The sequence below is a fragment of the Macrosteles quadrilineatus genome, unplaced genomic scaffold (genome assembly GCF_028750875.1).
Source record: "Macrosteles quadrilineatus isolate MER2022 unplaced genomic scaffold, UCM_ALF_1.0 Scaffold_7__1_contigs__length_78375512, whole genome shotgun sequence".
Classification (NCBI taxonomy): domain Eukaryota; kingdom Metazoa; phylum Arthropoda; class Insecta; order Hemiptera; family Cicadellidae; genus Macrosteles; species Macrosteles quadrilineatus.
The window spans coordinates 16626534-16649044 of record NW_026542600.1 but is presented as its reverse complement, the minus strand read 5'-3'; the positions used below and the strand labels follow the sequence as shown (position 1 = coordinate 16649044).

The following is a 22511-nucleotide window of genomic DNA, read 5'->3' as shown; positions in this document are numbered from 1 at the left end:
CGTAACAGCTATACAGGCATGTTCATGAAAAACAATATAAATAGACAATTTAACAACAAAAACAATTATAAATAGACTATAAACAACGAAAACTACATTAACAAACCATTTTGAACAAGACAATATAGATCATACAACAAAAACAATATAAATAGACTATTTCACAACAATAACAAAATAAATAGACCATTCAAAAGTAAAACAGAAAGAGAAACAGCGAGTGACATTATTAACAAAGATTTCACTAAATGTGCATTCTTCTGGCACTCGTTTCGAACTTGAAGGAGGAGACACTGCGGCTAAATAAGTTGACGTCTCCGTAGATGGTGTTCCCTGTGCGCATCAGGCGAGGTACTGGACTGTGCTGAATGTAAGAGGTGGAGTAGTGATCTCTTTTAAACAATTATTGTTGATGTTTGGAATGACGAGGGACGTGGAAGTCAATCTTTCCCAGCAGCTCAGGACAGTCCAATCCGAGCCATTTACTAGCTTTAAGAGGAATACTGCGTTCATCAACTCTCTTCGAAGAAGCAACGGCGGGAGGCCAAGAAGCTGACCAATCTCGTTGATTTCAACTTCAGTGTAGCGAAAACCCATCTTGACTCCGATCAATCTGATAAAACGGTTTTGGACTTTTTCGTAGTTCATTAACCAATCCCAGTTGGTAAGGGGACCACACAGTTGAGTTGAATTCCAGAATTGAGCGGACGAGAGTCATGTAGAGAGATTTAATGGTGGTAAGAGAAAATGGTCCTCTGGTGGCTCTGAAGATGAAACCGAGAACGGAGTAGGCCTTGGAGCAGATGCGAGATATGTGAGCGCCAGGGTGAAGGTTGTGATGTGAAGAAAACCCCAAGTCGCGTACTTCTTTGACTGACTGCAGAACTTGAAGACCAATAGCAGTTAATCTGTGAAGAGCGTGTGAAATGCATGACCACACACTTATTCTCATTCAGGTCCATAGAGTTGATTCGACACCAATGAATAACATTGTCAAGGTTTCTCTGAAGGCGAGCGTTTTTGTCATCCTTTGAGGAAATCTCACAAAGAGTTTCAGATCATCGGCAAAGAGGAGAAACCTACGTCCAGAATATCTGCGATGTCATTTATGAAGATGTTAAATAAAAAAGGACCAAGCAGTACCCTTGAGGGACGCCAGAAGTGACACTAAACGGGTAGGCGAACGAGTGTCTTACCACCAAGGAGCGATTGGTCAGATACGATTTGATGAATTGAGAAGTGCACCGGTCACACTGTATGCTCCAACTTGTCAAGAAGATGTTTATAACTTACTCGGTCAAAAGCCTTCGAGTAATCAAGGTAAATCCAGTCAACATGCAGTCCCTTCCCAAATGTCGAAACAATGTAGTCTTCAAAGAGTATGATTATGAGTATGAAACGTATGATTACCAACTACCTGCCCATTTCAATACAAAACCAGGAAGAAACAGCCTTTTGCACCGCTTTAAAGAATTTGCCTGAAAGTACTAAAGACGTTGCTAAAAGACAAGCCAATATTGCAGCCTGCAAGAATAATTAAAGGAATAAAGTTATAGTTATGTCAAATTCACAACCACCATAGTAATTTTTTTTAATTTTTCCTTTACAGAAGTCTTTCTTGAGAAAAAAAAACTCTAAGCGTTAGTTGAAAAACCCCATCTGGCTCTCCTGGTCTTGGTCAAGGAGGAGGTAAACTTTTAACAGGCTCAAAATGGCATAAAAATTTAACAAAAAGGGGAATATTGTACAGTACAGGTTAAACTGTCACAATTTCTGACACTGAAATATCACGCAATACACCGACCAAGATCCCTTTTTCTAAACGTCGACTAAACTCAGGACCAAAAAGAGTAAAACATTCAAACTACAAATCAGATTAGGGTTTTAACAGAAGATTAGTAACTTTAGTAAATTTATCTGTACAGTTGCAATGGTTCCTAGTCGAACAGACTTTTAAAATGAACTACAAAAAAAGTGCTTTTTTCTTGCCTGTCTATGAAGTTGAAGTTTGAAGACATTTTGAAGATGGCCTCTCTCTCTAACTAACATAACCTCACAACAATAACATAACCTCTTAAACTTCATCTGTGTCTGTGAGTGAGGGATATTTGTTTAAGTTATACGGGATTAAAATAGTTTAAACCCCAATTGTCTCAAAAATAAAAATGAGTGGTGATATCAGTCGTGATGTGAATGGTGCTTTGCCTTCACTAAACCATAAACTTCACAGTGGGATATTCATCCTGTGTTGAGAAAATGGCAATGCACAGAAAACATAACATCGTTTAACATAATGTACCCTGTTTTTATTCTGTAAGTATTACTAGATGAAAACCTATGAGTTGATTGAGCCATGAAATATTCAGTTAAACCTGAAGAACATTAACTTAAGTGTAATCATCAGTCATTGGCTATTTGTGCCGGGCCAGTTCCAAATGTTAGCCTAGCATAACTATTATACGGTAGGCAAGTTTTTGGATCATATAGATGAATTAAGTTAAAATCAGTGATCTAAGTCCAAAAGTCCCTCCAGACACAGTCCTATATATACGTGGGTTATCCAGAAAGTAAAGAACGTTTCGTTATGACGCCGCCAGGCGCGCGTCGATCTCCTACATTTTGGTATGTGCGTACTCGGCAACTCATCCGGCATCCAGCCGTGACAATTGGAGCATTCTAGCGCTGCCCGTTTTTTCACAATTTCAACTTAAGATGAGCGCTGCAATAAAAAATCCCGCCAGTTAAGGGGTGCGGTCAGTGATACGGTTTGTGTTGGCATTAAACTTAAAATCGATAGACATTTATCGCCAAGGGTATGAAGTTCAAGGAAAAAACTTAATGATTGAAAGTTCTGAGAAAATGGTGCATTCAGATTAAAAATGGCCGATCTGACGCTCACGAGTCATGACGAAGCGAAGGGCGGACGCCGAGCATTGTGACTGATGGAACTGGTCACTAAAGTTGATGAAAAGGTTCGCAAAAACCACCGATTCCCGATAACGGGTCTTTCGCTTTGTTGCGTGACAATTTTAAACAACAAAGTCCGTGAAAATTGAGGAAAAGTTTCGGTTTTAAGTGTTTTCCAACAAAAACCGTATCACTGACCGCACCCCTTAACTGGCGGGATTTTTTATTGCAGCGCTCATCTTAAGTTGAAATTGTGAAAAAATGGGCAGCGCTAGAATGCTCCAATTGTCACGGCTGGATGCCGACTGACTTGCCAAGTACGCACATACCAAAATGTACGAGATTGGCGCGCGCCTAGCGGCGTCATAACGAAACGTTCTTTACTTTCTGGATCACCTAAGTATATGTCAGTGTAGGCCTACTCAGAATTAACTTATTGATCGGCAAAGGTTATAACTTATGCAGCCTCGCTGACAAAAAAAGATAGGCCTAGATTCTTAAGTTGTGTGTCTACCAGTAGTGCGAGTCTTTTTCACGACGAATTTTTAAATACAATCGGTTTTTGAGAGAAAGAGCCCCAACTTAAGTGTCAGAAAAACTAAAATGAAAGCTTACAATTCCATGCACAATGGAATCATATTAACTTAGATTTAGGTTACCTTTGTTGTTGCCACCTGAGATCTTGTACATAATATGTTTGTGTCAACCTATGCATTTTGCCAACTTGTATACCTTTATACCATACATCCATCGCTGACCAGTAATGACTGGATAGATTTCGTAAAAAAAAGTTTAAAGTGTTAATACTTTAGAATTGGTTAACATGACAGTAGGTCATGAGATCCATTCATCACTTTCCTCAACAAAATATTCCCTAATGGAATAGAGAGACCGTGCCTTTAGTAGCTCTTCGACTTTCTTTTTAAAATTCCTTAGAGGGAGTAACTTTATGTTCTTGTCCAGATAAGTAGAGCCTAATGCCAAGGACAGGATAGCAGTCTTTTTGCTTGCTCAGCCTGCAGAAAGAAATGTTTAAAATTTTCTCCTCTTCTCGTGTTGTAATTATGAAGTTGGTTTCTGCAGCTGAGGTTGCCTATGTTTTCCTTAACATGCACCAGACAGTTGTAAATAAATTGACTGTAAACAGTCATCACTCCTAAGTCACGAAACAGTGGTTTGCAATGCTCATGCCTTGCGCTGGATGTTATGGCTCTTATAGCAGCCTTTTGAGTTTTCAGAATGGTTCTTGTTTCCGAAGCGTGCCCCCAGACAATGATACCGTAGCTCATTAGACTGTGGAAGAGGCCATCAGTGACCAAGTTTTTTAGCTTCCTTAGAAGGAAAACTGTTCTGGAAAGTCTGGCATCTAACTCACCTATGTGTTTATCCCATGTGAACTTGCCATCCAGCCAAAAACCAAGCAGTTTCACAGGTTGTTGTTGTGGATTCTGATGTTTAAGACTGCATATCAGTTCCTGGGTTTTGTCGTTGTTTATTTTTTGCTTGTTATTAGAGAACCAAGCTTTAGCTCCGTCAAGGATTTCAAGGGTTCCACTTTTCAGTTGGTCCAAGTCACTACTACTTGTGATGAGGGTAGTTTCATCGGCGAAGAACAAAGTTCTTCCCTCAGTCCCCAGGTCATTTATATAAATGAGGAAGAGCACAGGTCCAAGAATAGATCCCTGTGGGACCTATTGTGTGGGACCTTGTGTGGCATCTTCAGGGGTCTTCATGTGAATTCACTTTCTTATCACTAACATTATAGTCTATGATTCTTCGCTTTAAAACTGCTCTAAAAAAATTGCCTGGGATGACATAATTGCTAGTAGACCACAGGGTGAGAGTTTTTTTTTTCAATTTCTTTTTTAGCCACCTTCAGGAAACCCTGGATATTGTGTTCCCAGTAAAGGAGAAGCGGGCAGTAACCTGGAGTAAGGCGGGTAAGCCTAAACCAAAAAAGCGTCGGACCTCTCATATCCGATTTGGTACATTCCAACTCTTAGTAGACTCAAGGAGTTCATGCTGATGCAACGTGCCAGGGGAGACGAGGCTAGGTATCTGCTAGCTAAGAAGCTGTATAACAAAATGGTTGAGGAGGCGAAAAGAGCAGGTAATGTCGAATTCATTGAAAATTCCAACAATCAAATAAAGCAGCCTGGTACATCATAAACTCAGTCAGGCCACCCACACCAGAAATGTGTTGCGCTGCAAGTCCCGATGAATTTAACAACTTCTTTATTTCATCTGTCTCAGATATAGTTACCAGTATCCCTGATGCTCCCTCTGACCCTTTGGACATTTTGAAAGATCGGATGCCGGAGTTCCAGCCCGACCTTAGTAGGACTGCATGGAGTAAAGTATATGAAGAAAAGGTCCGGAAGATTATAAGTTGGCTTAAGAGCACCTTGAGCCGCGAGTACTATGGGTGGTCTACCAAGCTCCTTAAGGAAGTAGCGGATTTCATCATTGCACCCCTCACCCTAGCTATCAATGACAGCCTGCAGCAGTGTTTTTTTTTAAATGAAATGAAAATCCTTCTTTATTGAGGCTAACTTATGACCTCACGGTCCTTTCTTACAGTTAACCTCTAAGTTTTTTTCCCGCACTCATGAAGATCGCACGGACAGTGCCATTATAAAAAAAGGGAGACCCCCACGTTCTGGCTAGCTATGGGCCTATCTCTTTGGTACCTGTCCTTAGCAAGGTTCTCGAGATAGTAATCAAGAAGGAACAAACCTGCAATTACTTTGAGTCAAACAACCTTTTTAGTAACTCGCAGCACGGTTTTCGGCGGGGTAGGTCCACTACTGGAGCAGTTTCAGTCATTGCTGATGAAATCGCAAACACTTTTGAAGACAGGGACTCAGTATGTATTACACTGTGTGATCTGAGTCGAGCGTTCGACTGTGTTCCTAATTGAATCCTTGTTGATAAGCTTTAGCTTTTGGTGTCAGAGGTAAAGCTCTCTCCATGCTCAGTAACTACCTAAGTGACAGAAGACAAGTGGTTGATTTAAGGGGTGCAAAATCCGCAGAAAGGGAGGTTCTACACGGAGTCCCTCAGGGCTCAGTTCTTGGGCCACTTCTCTTCCTGATTGCCATTAACGACCTGGGGTGGTATGGAAATCTTGTGCTCTTTGCTGACGATACTACTCTGTATACCAGAGGGAAAACACCGATCCTTGCAGCGGAGCAAGCGAAAAATAATCTGAATGATGTGGAGCTGTGGTTTTGAGCAAACAAACTGCAGCTAAATGAGGCCAAGACAAACTGGATGACTTGCACTCTGTCACGCGCACCCCAAACAACATCGGTGGGAGTGATAGACTATTGGGTTTCTACCTTGACCCAACACTGGACTGGATCGATCATGTCAAACATGTCTGTTACAGAAGTGTGTTACAGGTTCCTACCTTGTTCTAGTGTGACTGGAGTGATCATGTCAAACATGTCTGTTACAGAATTGTGTTACAGGTTCCTACCTTGTTCTAGTGTGACTGGAGTGGTCATCAAACATGTCTGTTACAGAATTGTGTTACAGGTTCCTACCTTGTTCTGGTGTACCATGCTATGTTTCATTGTCATATATCTCTTATGGCATACATCTCTGGGGACACGCTGCTGGAGCAGCCAGAGTTTTGAAGCTCCAGAAGAAAGCTGTGCGCATTATAACAAGCAGCCATCGCCATGAGCATAGCAAACCCATCTTCATATGGGCATACAAGCAGGAAATCAAGAACAATGAACAGGGCTTGGTGGCCAGGGCTGACATACACAACTACAATACAGGAGGCCGAAATCAACTAGATGTATCTCGCACACGCCTCAGTAGAAATGGAGACTCATACCCTGGAAGCGCCATCCGTTTCTTCAACAAACTCCCAGCTGCCACAAAGACCCTTGCCAGCAGAAAGTATAAAACCACCACAGGAAATTTCTTCCGTAAAAATCCTCACTACTCAATAAAGGAATATCTGGAAGGTAGTTTGGATGAGCTTATTAATTAGTAGCATAGTGACTGGGCGTCCACATAGACTACAGATCTGTGCGTGGAACGTTTCCAGCAAAGCAAGGGGTGAGCCGGTACAGTACGAAGGTGAACTGCACTGATAAATTTTAGTGGCAGTGACCAGGATCCAAACCCACGACATTGCTGCCTTGGGCCTGAAGTCCGTGACGCTACCAATTGAGCCATCCCATTGACTCACCAAACATCATTTTTTATAATCTTTTCTTAACATATTTCAAAATTTGTGAGTTTTATACACATTTGCGGGAAATAAAATAATTTGTTTCACTCTAACACAGCCTATTCCAATCATATGATGGGTTAATGGCCAGAAGATGGTATAAGGTAATATACATATTTACACACTCGCAGTTGCTAGCATTGCTACCACAGACATGGCGGGGTTATGGCGAGAGGTCTTTTTTCTCAGTTTCATTTCTTGGACTTTGACCCCTGAAGATGCCACGCAAGGTAACGAAGTGCATATGTTGACACAAAAATCTGAAGTACAAGAACTCAGGCAACAAATAAGTTAAATATAATAATAAGATTCAATAAGATTTATTGCAGTCATTAAACCTAACATTTTGTAATAGGCATTGTTACAATAGTACTTAAAAATAGATCATACATAAATTATAAATTTCAATATATACAATATCCTACAATAATATTGGCCTAATTCAAATTCTTAACTGGGATATCAAAAAATATCCAAACAATGGAATTTTTCCAATAGGCTAGGGGATGATGAGGAGAAAAATATTTACATTCAGTAAACGCTCAGGCAGTAGAATTCAAAGATTACCAAACTCAAATTCACCAAGAAATGCAACTGATGGTTGGTTGTCATTGCAAACTAATCAGTTCATATTAGGCACGTGAGGAAGGTAGGTTGGGGCTTATGCAGATTTGTGACTGTATTAAGTGTGTGGTGCCACTAAACTGTCTAACACAATAACCATGTGTTCTGTATTTACTTTAATCATTTGTTTATTTTTTTGTTATCCTAGCAACCTAGGTAACAACAGTTTTAACAACAGTTTTTCTGATTTGAATCTAGTGGATTACACTACTTAACTATTCTCTGTAAATTAAATGACCTTTTACTAGAATGATTTGTTTTAGTGCGTCTATCCGCTAGAAATGGTGACCCCGACTAACAAGTAAATTATTTCAAACTAAATTAATGTTTTTCCTACACTAAATTTCAACCTTCTACCAAAACTTCAATTATTTTTCACCTTTCTCCAAATTATCGTTTTACGCCATGGACCAAGAACTTTTGGAGCGCCTAGCTCAATTAGAGAGTGAGAATGCCAACCTACAAAGACAACTTCAAGATTTGAATGGAAGACAAGAACAAAATCACATTTCTGTACATCCTCAAGAAGCCAACCTACCTGATCTTCCACCAGTTCTACCACAGCATCAGCCAGATCATACAGCCCATTCCGACGAACGACATGAAGATCATCACATCCACCGGGTAAGCATAAAACTTCCACCATTCTGGAAAGAGAAACCAAGGCTCTGGTTTGCCCAAGTTGAGGCTCAGTTTACACTGGCTCACATCACGAGTGAAACAACTAAATACTCGTATGTAATTTCACATCTTGATGAGCGCTATGCTAATGAAGTGGAGGATCTTATAATAGATCCACCTGTTGAAACTCCTTACTCTACTCTTAAGTCTGAAATAATCAGACGGTTGTCTCTATCTGAGGAGCAACGCATTCGTCAGCTATTGATGGAGGAGGAACTAGGTGACAAAACTCCTTCTCAGTTCCTACGCCACCTTCGATCACTAGTAGGTTCGACCACAATCCAAGATAGTTAACTGAAAACTATTTGGATGCAGAGACTTCCTGCTCATGTCCAAAGTATTTTGCAAGTCCAAACAAGTGCCCAAACTGACACACTTGCAATTACTGCCGACAAAATTCTAGCAGTCCAACCTAACGCATCTTTTTGCCATTCTCTCACTAGTATGCCTACATCTTTGAATGCCGTTAATTCACCAAATCCTAAATCTTCATTTTCTGATGACCCAAAATTAACTGAAGTTTTATCAAAATTATCTGCTTTGGAGTTGCAAATGAAAAATATGCGTAAAGATGTTGATTCCCTACGTGACAGGCGACCTAGGTCACGTCAGAGGAGTTTGTCTAGTAGTCGTTATCACGCAGGTAGCTCCTCTGACACTACAGAGCAAACCAATCTATGCTGGTACCACAAGCGTTTTGGCTATCAAGCTGAGAAGTGCATTCCACCATGCAATTTCACTTCTCCGACAAACTCCAAAGGCAGCCAGTGATGGCGTCAGCTGACTGCCAAGCTGGAGGGCGCCGCCTACAAATCGTCGACCGTACAACTAATACAACATTTTTGATTGACACTGGATCCGACATATGCTGCCTCCCTAAATCATTCGTTTGTAAGAACCAAAAGCATATAGAATATGAACTTCGTGCAGCAAACAACTCTGCCATTCACACCTACGGTATGATGACATTAACATTAAACTTAGGGCTGAGACGAGCTTTTACATGGAATTTTGTCATTGCTGATGTTAATACAGCGATTATAGGCTCTGACTTTTTAGCACACTTTGGATTGCTTCCTGACTGTCGTAATCAACGGTTGATTGACAGTGTAACAAACCTTTCTGTTCTTTGTCAATGTACCTCAATCCCTCATTTCAGCATAAAAACTATCACACCCAATTCTCCAACTTCATCAATACTGGCAGAATTTCCCATGATTACCCGACCCTCTGGTACACCAAGAAAAGTGCTCCATTCAACCTTGCATTTCATCAAAACGACCCCTGGCCCCCCAGTTTCATCTCGTCCACGTCGACTCGCTCCTGATCGGCTTGTTATAGCCAAAGCCGAGTTTGATGCCATGCTCACCGATGGTACTGCACGTCGATCTGATGGACCTTGGTCATCACCCCTTCACATGGTCCCTAAGAAACCTGATGGATGGCGCCCCTGTGGAGACTACCGTGCTCTCAACGCTAGGACTATTCCTGACAGATATCCTGTTAGACATATCCACGATTTCACCCATTCTCTCAGAGGTTGCAAGTATTTCTCTGTGATCGACCTAGTGAAGGCCTACACACAAATCCCTGTCAACCCTGAAGACATCCCGAAGACAGCCATTACAACCCCCTTTGGATTGTTTGAATTCCCCTTCATGTCCTTTGGCCTCCGCAACGCAGGACAAACTTTTCAACGTTTCATCGATGAAGTAGTTTTTGGTTTAGACTTCTGCTTTCCTTATATAGATGACGTCTTAGTTTTCTCTAAGGATGAGACTGAACATGAAGCCCATCTACGAACTCTATTCAATCGGTTTTCTGATTATGGCATACTCGTTAACGTAAATAAGACTGTTTTGAAAGCTCCAAAGGTTACCTTCCTAGGATATGAGGTATCATCTGCTGGTACTCGACCACTTCCTGAACGTGTTGAGGCTCTGCAACAATTCACCCGTCCCTCTACTGCAAAAGGTTTGCGTCGTTTTCTCGGCATGTTGAATTTCTACCGCAGATTCATTCCTTCAGCAGCCAAGCAACAAGCAGCTCTCCATGATGCCCTCTCATCTCTACGTGGAAACCAACCTGTAAATTGGACTCCTGAATTGGATGCTGCATTCTTATCCTGCAAAGAACATCTCTCCAATGCTACCTTGCTTGTTCACCCTGACCACAAGGCCCCTCTCGCATTGTTCTGTGATGCCTCGAGTACCCATGTAGGAGCTGCTCTCCAGCAGATGGTTGACAATAAAACATGGGAACCTCTCTCTTTCTTTTCACAGAAACTGACACCAAAACAATCCCTTTGGCCAGCCTATTACCGTGAGCTTTTCGCTGTATATGCCGCCATTCGTCACTTTCGTCACTACCTTGAGGCAAATCATTGCATAGTTTTCACAGACCACAAGCCAATAACATTTGCCTTCAGTCAAAAACGTGAAAAACTACCTCCTGTTCAGCAAAACCAACTAACATTCATTTCACAATTCACTACAGACATAAGACATGTTTCTGGATCGGCCAACCTAGTAGCTGACGCATTTTCTCGTGTAGATTCATTGTCAACTACGGCTCCCAGCATTGTAGATGCCAAAACTTTGGCACATCATCAAGACTCTGACCCTGAGCTACAAGAGATCCTTAAGGGAGAGACATCTCTTAATTTGAAGCTTGTCAAAATTCCTGGAACAGACCTTGATGTATACTGTGACACAACAACTTCAGTACAACGACCCTTTGTCCCTGAGCCCCTTAGACGCTCAGTTTTTAATTCTATACACAATCTAAGTCACCCTGGCATCAAAGCTTCGGCAAAACTTGTTTCTAATCGCTTTGTTTGGCCCCGAATTCAACAAGACTGTCAAAACTGGGCCCGAGCCTGTGAGAAATGTCAACGTGCTAAGATCTCCCGTCATGTATTTACACCCCATGGATCGTTTTCACTCCCATCATCAAGATTTGATCATGTTCACATTGACATCATTGGACCACTTCCACCATCCGGACCATACAAATATTGCCTAACAGCTATCGACCGCTACACCAGATGGCCAGAAGTTCATCCATTGAAAACCATCACCGCAGAAGAAGTAGCTGAGGCTCTGGTGATGTGCTGGTTTTCCCGTTACGGCTCACCTTTGCGCATCACAACTGATCAAGGACGCCAATTTGAGTCAGCATTATTTCGTGCCCTTGGAAAGACCTTTGGTGTAGAGCGAATCAGAACTTGCGGCTATCATCCTTGTGCTAATGGTTTAGTCGAGAGATTCCATCGGCAGTTTAAGGCAGCTCTCATGTGCCACAATGATTCAACATGGCTTGAAGCACTTCCCATCGTACTACTCGGCATTCGCAGCGCATATCGTGAAGACCTTCAGGCATCTACTGCTGAATTAGTTTTTGGCCACCAACTCCGTCTACCTGGAGAACTTCTAGACCTCCCTCAAGACACAACTCGTGAGGAGGACCCGGCTGACTATGTAGTTCGCTTACGTCGACACATGTCAAATTTAAGACCTGTGCCCACATCTTGGCATGATAAACCAAAGACCTTCGTTTTTCAGGAGTTAAAACGGTGTACTCACATATTTTTGCGAGATGACTGTGTTAGACGATCACTACAACCACCTTATACTGGACCGTTTCCCGTGGTATCTCGTGATGATAAAACTATGACTATAATCCATCGTGGTAAACGTGTGAAGGTGACGTTGGACAGAGTAAAGCCCGCGTATCTATTGCAAGATCTTACTCCTTCAACACATGCACCCATCCACAATGAACATTCCAGAAATCCACCCTCCACAGTGTTCCCACTCAAGACCCTACTCTCAAGCCAACCCAAGCCTTACGTGACCCGATCTGGTCGTACTGTGAAATTTAAAGTGCCCGGTCTTCCAGACTCCGCAGGGGGCTAATGTGGTGCCACTAAACTGTCTAACACAATAACCATGTGTTCTGTATTTACTTTAATCATTTGTTTATTTTTTTGTTATCCTAGCAACCTAGGTAACAACAGTTTTAACAACAGTTTTTCTGATTTGAATCTAGTGGATTACACTACTTAACTATTCTCTGTAAATTAAATGACCTTTTACTAGAATGATTTGTTTTAGTGCGTCTATCCGCTAGAAGTGTTTTGAAATGACCTTATAATAGGAAGGCAAATTTTAGGATCATTACCCTAACATTTTATTACAGTTTTATAAACGGCCTAAAGGATGACAATGATGGCCAAATAAGGTAATCAGGAATAAGAAAAGGTAGAATAAAGCTGTTGGCAGGGAAATGACTGATTATGGACAATACCTGACCTCAGGAGATCTATTTGGTTTCATTGTCGTCACTATCTTTTAACTATTGTTCATGAAAATTCCATCTTGAGGCATATGTGGTGTTTGAGTGTCGGGTTTTGTGACAGTACAGTATGATTTGTATGACAGTAGCCTATTCTTAATGAAGATAATCATGTACCATCTTAACAACAATATACTGATACAATACATTGATACATTATCGACCCCCTTTTTACAGAAATGTTTAGAGTATACTACATTCCTAATAAAATGTAAAAATGATCGGAAAGTAAATAAAAGATACGTCTTATAACACTTAAAACATATATTTACGCTTATACTGTTACTCACAAGACGGTAAAAAAATATACAAAAAAGATGGTAAGTGGTGATCGATTTCGATTGGACACTCCAATCATCATCAGACCCAATAGACCCAATAGGCGAATGATGACGAATGATTTGTCATTTGCCTATTGGGTCTGATGATGATTGGAGTGTCCAATCGAAATCGATCACCACTTACCATCTTTTTTCTATATTTACCGTCTTGTGAGTAATAGTAGGCCTAAGCATAAATATATGTTTTAAGTGTTATAAGATGTATCTTTTATTTACTTTCCTTAAATTTAATAACACGTACAATGCTGATCAAGAAGTTATTTAGTAAAAATAATGTCATAAGATTTCTAAAAATTGTTAATTAATAACAAAATTTAAAAAAAACAAACGTAGCAATAAAATGCAAACTAAAATAAGTTTTCTTTTAAAGAGATGTTGAAGATGCAAAAACTGAAGTTGAGAGTATGCCCGGAGTTTTTAGGTACGGGGTCAATAGAGTTGTCGATGAACTGAAGCCTTTAGTGGAAAAGGGTTTGAAAAGTATTTTGTTGTTTGGCGTAGTGACACATCTCTCAAAGGTGAGTAAATCTCTGGGTGATGGTGATTGTCCTTGTTTATCAATAGACTTAATCAAACTTAAACTAATAGTTCCAGCCAATTTCTTACCGGAAAGAAGATGTTAATGCAGAGGGCGTGGAAAGGTTAAAATAAAGCCACAATTTTGCCCTTGGTGCCAAAATAATTTGTTGTGTATTTCAGTTTGATATGCTAGTTACAGAAGCATGCAAAAGTGTATAGTTTTATTGGGCCATATTTACCCCCTTTAATATTGGGATACACAGAGTTTGACTTGTTTTAAAAGAAAGGTTATGTGATTACATAAAAAAATGTAGTACCTTATTTACCCCAGCTACAAGCCGCTATTTTCTCAAAGTACCGCAGGCTTAGCTCCCAGCTGTGCCACAAAAGAAAAACCTTGTTCTTCTCCCCAACATAGGAAATTTTGTCTTCACATGGAATGGGAAAAGTTATTAAATAGACTAGGCTACTAAAATTTAAAATTATTATTGCTAAATAATGTAATTATCTATGTAGATTGTAGACTATCTTGAAATTAGATTTATAACCACCAAGACCGTATTTATATGTCTATTGGATGTCCTGGATCAAGATCTGCTGGGATAAGTTTAATCTCACACTCATTAGGTTGTATAGCCAGTTTTTTATTTTTTTTCATAATCACGCTTGGTTAAAAATTAGAAAACAAGTCAAGAAATCTACTGAGTCTGTTGATTTGCTGAACATAGAGAGTTAATCTAGTTAATCTTCTTGTTTGCAGGTTGTTGTTGAGTCTTAAAAAGTCCTGCCAGTCTCTTTTGCTTATGCATTTTGGTATAATTTGTTGTCTTTGCAGGATGACAGTGGTATCAATGCAGATTCCAAGGATAATCCAGTTATAAAGGCTCTCCCCATTTTGAAACAAGCGTTTCCAGACATAATCATTGCATGTGATGTAAGTATATTATTCATGACTATAGGTTACATTTAGCAGGCTGACTTCTTCACACTTTCGGTGCAGAAAATGCAGGCTATATCTATGCTAGGGATGATGCTGACATTTAACATTAATATCTTGGAAGCGAACACACACTAGTTGTCCATAGAATATAAAACTCTACAAACATTTTGGATAATTCACGTTTGATAGCTTACAATAAGTAGATTTTTAAAACTCTAATTCAAATTTGGGTGTGTTGGGGAAGCTAATCATTAGGCTAGTAAGCCTGATAAAGACTTAAAGGAGGATTATATGTCATATTGTGTTGCAGTTGATTTTTGTCAGGTTAATTAGTTGACTATAAAATTTAACTATCCGTTGCCACTAATTTAAACAATACTTGACTCCTTGTCAGGTTGCCAATCATTTACTACACTTGGCCTACATTCGGGCTATTTTCAGATTTAAGTCGGAAGTTAGTTATCTCGGACATATTATCAGTGGTGAAGGCGTGAAGATAGACCCAAGGAAAGTTGAAGTTGTTTGCACATATCCTATTCCAGTAAATGTTAAACAAATACGTAGTTTCTTGGGGTTGGTAAATTATTATAGAAAATTTATTTTAAATTTTAGCGAAATTTCAAAACCGTTAATTGAGTTGGCATATAATGATATCAATTTTGGTTGGGGTGAGAGGCAGTGGAAAGTGTTTAAGTGCACACACTGGCACATGCACTCTCGACAAAACCAATAATTTTTGAATGTGGTAATTTAGTAGATGCAGTGAGTTAAGCGTTAAAATCAGTTAAGGTAAATATAAATGTATTTAAGGAAAAGAGTAAATTGTATTATGATAAAAATTAGTATTGATAGAATTTAATGTGGGAGATACAATATATATATTTTTCACCCGAAAATTAAAAATGCACTAGGGCAGAAGTTTGTTAAGTAGCCTACTGGACAGGGCCTCATACCATTCTATCCAAGTTATCAGATTTAGTTTATGAGGTATAATTAGGAGAATGTAAAATGAATTTATGTATAAATAAATTAAATATAAACGGGGAAATTTTGCGAAATGAGATAGTGTTGGAATATGATAAATTCAAAGAAATTATTGGTAATGATTTTAGAAATAAGGACGATACGGTTGTGGTTAGTGATAAGGCGGATGAACGTCCGGTGATTGACAGGATCGATCAAAATTTGCGACCGGATGCCATGGTTTTTGCAAAACCAAGAATTGTCGGAATTAGGCCTGAGTACGGCGGAAGTGGCCTGGCACACGTCCCGGAGAAGCGGCGAACCGAGGCGCCGGAAGTACCAGAAATAGAAGATGACACGGGCGATATGAATGTGGCAAACAAAAGTAGTAGCTCGGACCAAAGTACTTTCCGAGGTTGGGGTAGTCCATGTTCTGTAGCTGAGTCATTAGGCTCAGAAAGCTCAAGCCGTGTGGAGGATACTGGTAATTTAACTATGATTGATGATCCAAGGGATGTTGACTGGGCACCGTCCAATAATAAAGATGACGCGCCAGATATGAGAGTAACGACGCATCCGTACAATACTAGGCACGAGTCCAGAAATCAATCAGCAACCAGTCCTTGAGTAAATTGATGATATTGAATTAAATGAAAGAAATTTATTTTGTATTTTAACAAATGAAACTTGGATGCACTTCCTGGCTGAAACGCGAGGCGTTGTTGTTTGTAGGTATGCGACGTTGTTCTGATATTATTAATTTTTGTTGTGGTTGTATAAATGCATATAGGAGTAAATGTGTGAAATGTGTATTGTATAAATGTAGGAGAGAATGAGGAAATTTAACAACGTATTGCACTAATTGTTTAAATGATAAGGCGGTACTTCTACATGGGTTGAAGAATTAAGGTAGGAGTAATTCATTTACGGGCGATAATGGACCAAACAACTTTTGTTAGATGGGGAGGATGATAGGGACAATATAAGGGGAAAAAGGCCAAAAAGGGCTATATTTGATTCTATAGGGACAGGTATGCGTTAAGTATTCGGAACGTTAGACTTGGAAGATTTTTATAATTTAAATGATAAAATCGGGGAAATTAGCCATTATTCAGGTGGAATTAGTTTATGTTAGTTAGGAATAAGTAATTTACGTAAAAACATTACAGGACGGGTTGAAAGTCACACATTCAGATATTATAGGGCTTGCAAGACTTTTTGAAAATAAAGTTAGTCAGTTTACAATAAAATTAAATTAAAGTTAAATTATACTGTAGTTTACAAAATGGGTTGTATTCATTAGTCAGAAGTATTGAGTTTATGGGATTAGAGTAATATTTATTGTTTTGTTAAAATCCCCAGATAGATCCTTTGAGTAGTTTAGAGTCTTTAACCTCCCTGTATATGATCAGAAATTAAGGGCATATGTAAGTTTCCATAGTCTGTCCCCATATCTAGCTATTACACCGGATCGACAGCGGTATGCCACTCTGAGCGAGGAACAACTCCAGCGCTGTACCCAGGGACAACAGGCACTGTGTCAACCACTATTCCCAGTGTAGAGTCCAGCTGTGAAGCTCAACTGCTAGCTGAGTGGGGAACAACGATCCCAGGAGTTTGTCAGAGGAGGGTGCATCATGGACCAATGGGCACTGTGTTTCACCAGGTGCCGTCGCAAGGGCTGTGGGTGTACAGCACAACAACAGCAATAACATTGACTTTTGAATGCAGAAATGAAGTGAGGCAAACAACGATCAGAAATCAAGAATTTCCTAAAATGAATGAATTATGAACATGCATTATTACGAAATTCAAGAATCATGAAAATTTCAAGAAAGTGGGAAGCTGGCACAGTAGTCATTTTGTGCGTCATCGCTTGTTTGACCTGCTACTGTCGAAAGCCATTGGGGAAGGTCGTCCAGCTATTTTGGGTGATCAGCCACTGTCAAGGAGCCCAGACGGGACCACCATCAACAACTGTAGACAGCGAGGTGCCTAGCCCGACTCCAACTACGTACCGGAGAGCAATCATCCCAAGTGCAGGGGTCCAATGGAGCAGCCACGCAGGAATCAACCTCATATCCACCCTCGACCGTTCACAAGCAGCAGAAGTCCACCTGGCGGAGTCCTCAGCTCAAGAAGACACCAATTTGTAACCCCAGAAGTATCGCCAAATCAGTGAATTCGTGTGAATGTGCAAGTGTAGTGAGTGAAGGGCAATATTTGTGTTATTTTGTGTGCATTATGGTATTGTAGAATTTAAGTAATGTATTATGTTGTAGCCGCAGCAAAATGGTAAGCACCAAGATCAGTGCTAAACGCGTTAGTGTTGACGCGGGTGCGGTACATACATGTGGTGTGTACGCGTACCGGGTTCGCTAAGTGTACATATAGCATGTGCATTTACCGAATCCCAGTTGATAAATATGAAGTAATGCTGCGGTGATATGAGAAATGTATTGATGTTGGCATTAATTGTCAATTGATGATGACGGCGGGTCTCTAAGCATGTGTCTTTCGAATCTATTGAAATTCATTGTAATCAAAATTCAAAATTGTCACGTAATAGCCACATGCCATTCGAGGCGTTAAGAGCCACCCCAGTGACCGGACAGGCCCTAAAAGATTGCCTGTTCGTTTAGGGTAACCGCACCCTGCCAATTGAGGCTCAAGCGGTCCCTTTAGTCATGTTTATACCGTCCTCAGGGTTATTTGTCTTCCTTGTCTACCTCAGGTTGTAAGCAGTATTAATGCAACGGGTTGTATGTTCCTTAAGTGTTTAAGCGAAGGTTGTATTATTTAGAATTTAAGTTTGAGGGTGCTATCTTAGATATTTTGGTGTTTATGAATTAATTGTGGAATGTTAAATGTGTAATGAAGTATATATAGTGTTTAAAAAAAAAAAAAATGTTAAAATAGGCAACATGTCTGTATGTATGGATTATGGAGTATGAATGCATAACGTTAGGATGTTCCATTAACTGTGGATATACCCTTTGTTGTTCATTGGTAGTTTATTTATTTTGTGAACAGCCATTAAGCACAATTCAGGAATCACGTGGTAATTGGTTTAGTCACACCTTAATGTAGATACGTCAGAGGATTGACACAATTGGGCAAAAGTAAGCATTGACACATGGTGACAGTACTACGGAGACAGCTGTGGTCTGCGAGGTGAGTGGAGGTCTTTACCCCCTCGCCATTGTTGGTCATTCATTAAATGGACCTGGTATGCAGAAGTGTTATCTTTGAAGGCCAGTAGTGTGGTCTGTGCCAAACAGCTGTTGTCGCCAATACAGATAACAGAACTCCAACTCCAGGATTGCTTATTTACTTGTCCTTGAGGCAAATATTTCAGATAACTAGTTGCCCACAACATTCCTGATTGTGTCTGATGGTGTGAACATAGTCAACGTAGCCAGTGACGGCTGCTGTATGAGTTTTGAGACATAAAGATAGTTAAAATCAATTTTAAATATGCATAAAGGCTGTCGGGGTATAGAAGCAGAAAGTGGTGTTACATTTTGGAAATATGAAATGTTTCGCCAAAGATATAATGATATGATGTAATAAGTAGGGTAGTTGTTTGGTGTGTGTGTGTGTAAAAGTATAAGGTATATATATATGAAAGGAAAGAATATAGATATAAAAAAAAAAAATAAATAAAAATGGTAAAAGTATAAAATAAAATAAAAATATTTGTGGTAACATTGATGGGTTGTGTTGTTTGAATTAATCAATTATAGTCTTGTGTTTACTTTGTGATTTAAATTGATGTATTGTATTTCTTTGTGTTTATTTTGGGAGTTTGATTTAATAGAGATGGAGTATTGGCTGATTAGTCAGGGTGTATTGTAGTTCAGATAGGGATGCGCTATGTTATGCGGGGAAGAGAAGAGATGCATTTTGTAGATGGAAAAGTTTATTAGTGTGTTATAGTGTGTTAACTGGTATTCGTATTGTTTTATGTTGAAAAATATATTGCATTTTGCTTAATCATTTGCCAATTTTAATAACATAATTAATAACATTATCATTGTCGTGTGGTTTATTGTGTATATGTTAGGATATTTAGGTAATATTTAGCGGAGATAGTCGCTTATGAAATCAAGCAAAGTATTAATTGATTCCATTTGATCATATTGGATTTGATAAGTTTGATAAGTTTTAAATTTAAATCGAAATTATGATTCATCATTTCACTGTGCATACAGTTGTAGATGTCCAACTGTTTCACTGAGGCGGCGTGTGCCACCGCAGGCGTTATCACTGCGGGAAGCCGGTCAATGAAAAGCCTGTATCTCTGTTGTGACTTTGTTGTTGTAATTTCGTGTCAAATATGAATATACTTTAACCATAGAATATTTTAGATATTTGTTTTGACATTGCTATGGTGTAGCTTTAATGCTTAGACAAGCAGAGAATTCCCCTTAGAGTATCTCCCATAATTGTAAGGGCCAAGGATCATTTAACATAAACAAAACAATTAGTTCTTTCAAAATTCTTTATTTTTGGTAAAAGTTAGACCACTTGAGTGTGGTCTCACTTTTAGAAAGAAGGGGCGAATGTTGTGTATCCACATGGGTCAATTTATTAGTTTACAGTTTGATTCCGTTTATATCTGGAGCAGGGAGCTCAGCCAAAAGTAGTTTTTAACTTTGAGATTTTGTAACATTATATCCAGTACCAAATGTGGTTTGAGGTAATTCTGGAAACCAGCATTTGCGTCACCAGCCCCACCACCTTGAGGTTAGATATGGTCGGTCCTTGTGAACCACCAACTTACAGTCAGAATCAGCCTAGGCGCAGTCCAGCCAACAACTAGCTGGTCATGATTCTCCCGCTGATATTAGCAGGTATGTGGTGATAGGCTAATAGGAGATTTACATTGCCCGACCCTTGGTTCAGTAGTAGGTAGCCCTCCCTCTAAATTATACCCTTTTAATAATGGGGATTTCTCTGTGATATTAGCGTAGTCATGTATTAGTAAGATATTATAACTTGTATTTTATTGCTTATCCGCTTAATAAATGAACCCAATTAACATCACGCCCGAGTATTTATTCTGGACACCCCACCCACTAGCGGATACAACACTAGTGATTAGCTTCTCAAATTTTGGTGCGAGAGGGACAGGTTCAATTCCTGACACAGCCATAATAATTTGAGGGATTTAGACCGCTTTCCCTTATCAAACAAAAACTAATTAATAACAACTTGAACTAAATATTAATTGTAGAAAGTAATAACCACTAACCAGTGCCATGTAAAAAAAATGATTTCGTTGATAACCAGAATGTTTCAAATTGAAAATAGTGCTCGTTTACAAAAATTATTCAACTTCTAAATTGAAAAAAGATATAGTTATGAATATAATCAGTAGGTACTTAGCTGATTAATGAAGTTCATTAAGATTAAAGCCGATGTGAGTCAACCCTAACCTCTCAGGGTCAGAAACCAATGCCACTTTTTTACTAAATTTTAGATTACGATTGAGTAAAAAAAAAATAGATTACACCAGTTGGTCTACTTTGGCATAAATTACTGTAAACTAGACCTGAGACCAATGATAAAAATATTCTCAAATTGAAAATAGTTGTTGTTATGCACCAAGGAGTTTAAATACTGATACTCCTGAATGACTGGGAAACTTCAAAATGTATTTAGTAAACTACAATATTTTTTGATTACTTACATTTTATGCCAGAATCAAAATCAGAATGCTTTATTCTTGAACATAGAGTACAGAATAGGCGTCAAACATTACAGAGATTTAAATATAAAACAGCAAAAACTTGTTGGGCTTTGAGGCGCTGTCAGTAGTGATGGTTATTACTATGAGGGTTGTTTAGTTCTCACTGGAACATTGGTGATGTTCTCTAGTTCATGAACTCCTCAACTGTGTAGAACTGTCTCTCGACAAGCCAAGCCGATAAGCGTTGTCTGGTGCTGCTTATGCTGGGGCCTTTTATTGTCTCTGGTAGCAGGTTCAGTTACTTCACTCCCATGTAGGAAGGCTTTTCTTCAAAAAGAGTTAGCCATAACACTCGACGACAGGCTATGAATTAAATACACTTCCAGTCGTGTATTTAATTCATAGCCTGTCGTCGAGTGTTATGGCTGTGCTTATCCATACCTCGTTGGACCTGTAGCCTGCTTGCGTGAGTAGCCATAGCTAGGATGTACAGGCTTGTAATCGTTAGGATTTTTAGCTCACGGAATTTTGGTCTGTGACTTGACTTTCTCTCTTGTCAATGTCTGCTAATATTCTTACTGCTTTTTTCTGGTGGATAAGCACACGTTGGAGGCTGGTTGCCAATGAGTTTCCCCATACTTCAAGGCCATATCGAAGATGTGATTCAAACAGTGAGTGGTAGGCAATCTTGGCTATGTTGGTGTCACTTATAGTTTTTATCCTTCTTATCACGTAGACACTGCTACTCAGCTACTACACAGGCTGTCAATATGGGGGGTCCATGTCAGTTTCTGGTCTATTATTAAACCTAAATACTTTGCTTCTTCTGGGCCTTCGATGTCTGGGATCCTGCATACCTCACCATTTCTCCTGCCAAACACCAGTTTGTCTTGGGTTAAGTTCTTTATGTAACCAGCTTATTACTAAATGTTATGGTGTTCTTTCTATGGATTATCGGGCCTTGCTATAACTATTGATTTTGGATACTGTAATTAGGCTTCTTCTTTTATTGTACAGTCTAACCTTGATATAACAAACCTCGATATAACAAATTCTTTGATATAAAAATTTTTTTTTAAATCCCCTAGAACTTTCTATAAAACACATTGTATATTTTACGTCTACATAACAAACAAACCATATCAACGACCTTGATTTAACAAATTTTTCATGATCCCGGCGAAAATAAGACACCTCAATATAACAAATTTATCATTGTCAGAACCTCTACATAGC

At 39.4% G+C, this 22511-nt stretch overlaps 1 protein-coding gene across 1 annotated transcript in view; it reads left to right on the top strand.

Annotated features, from left to right (window-relative positions):
• The first annotated feature begins 2039 nt into the window (after nt 1-2039).
• LOC128997919 (delta-aminolevulinic acid dehydratase-like) overlaps nt 2040-22511 on the top strand; it is a 72150-nt gene continuing 51678 nt past the window's right edge. The window contains exons 1-3 of the mRNA XM_054423751.1: nt 2040-2313; nt 13529-13676; nt 14513-14611. Of these exons, the coding sequence (XP_054279726.1) occupies nt 2294-2313; nt 13529-13676; nt 14513-14611 (267 nt within the window). The 5' untranslated portion in view covers nt 2040-2293. The remainder of the gene's footprint in view (nt 2314-13528; nt 13677-14512; nt 14612-22511) is intronic.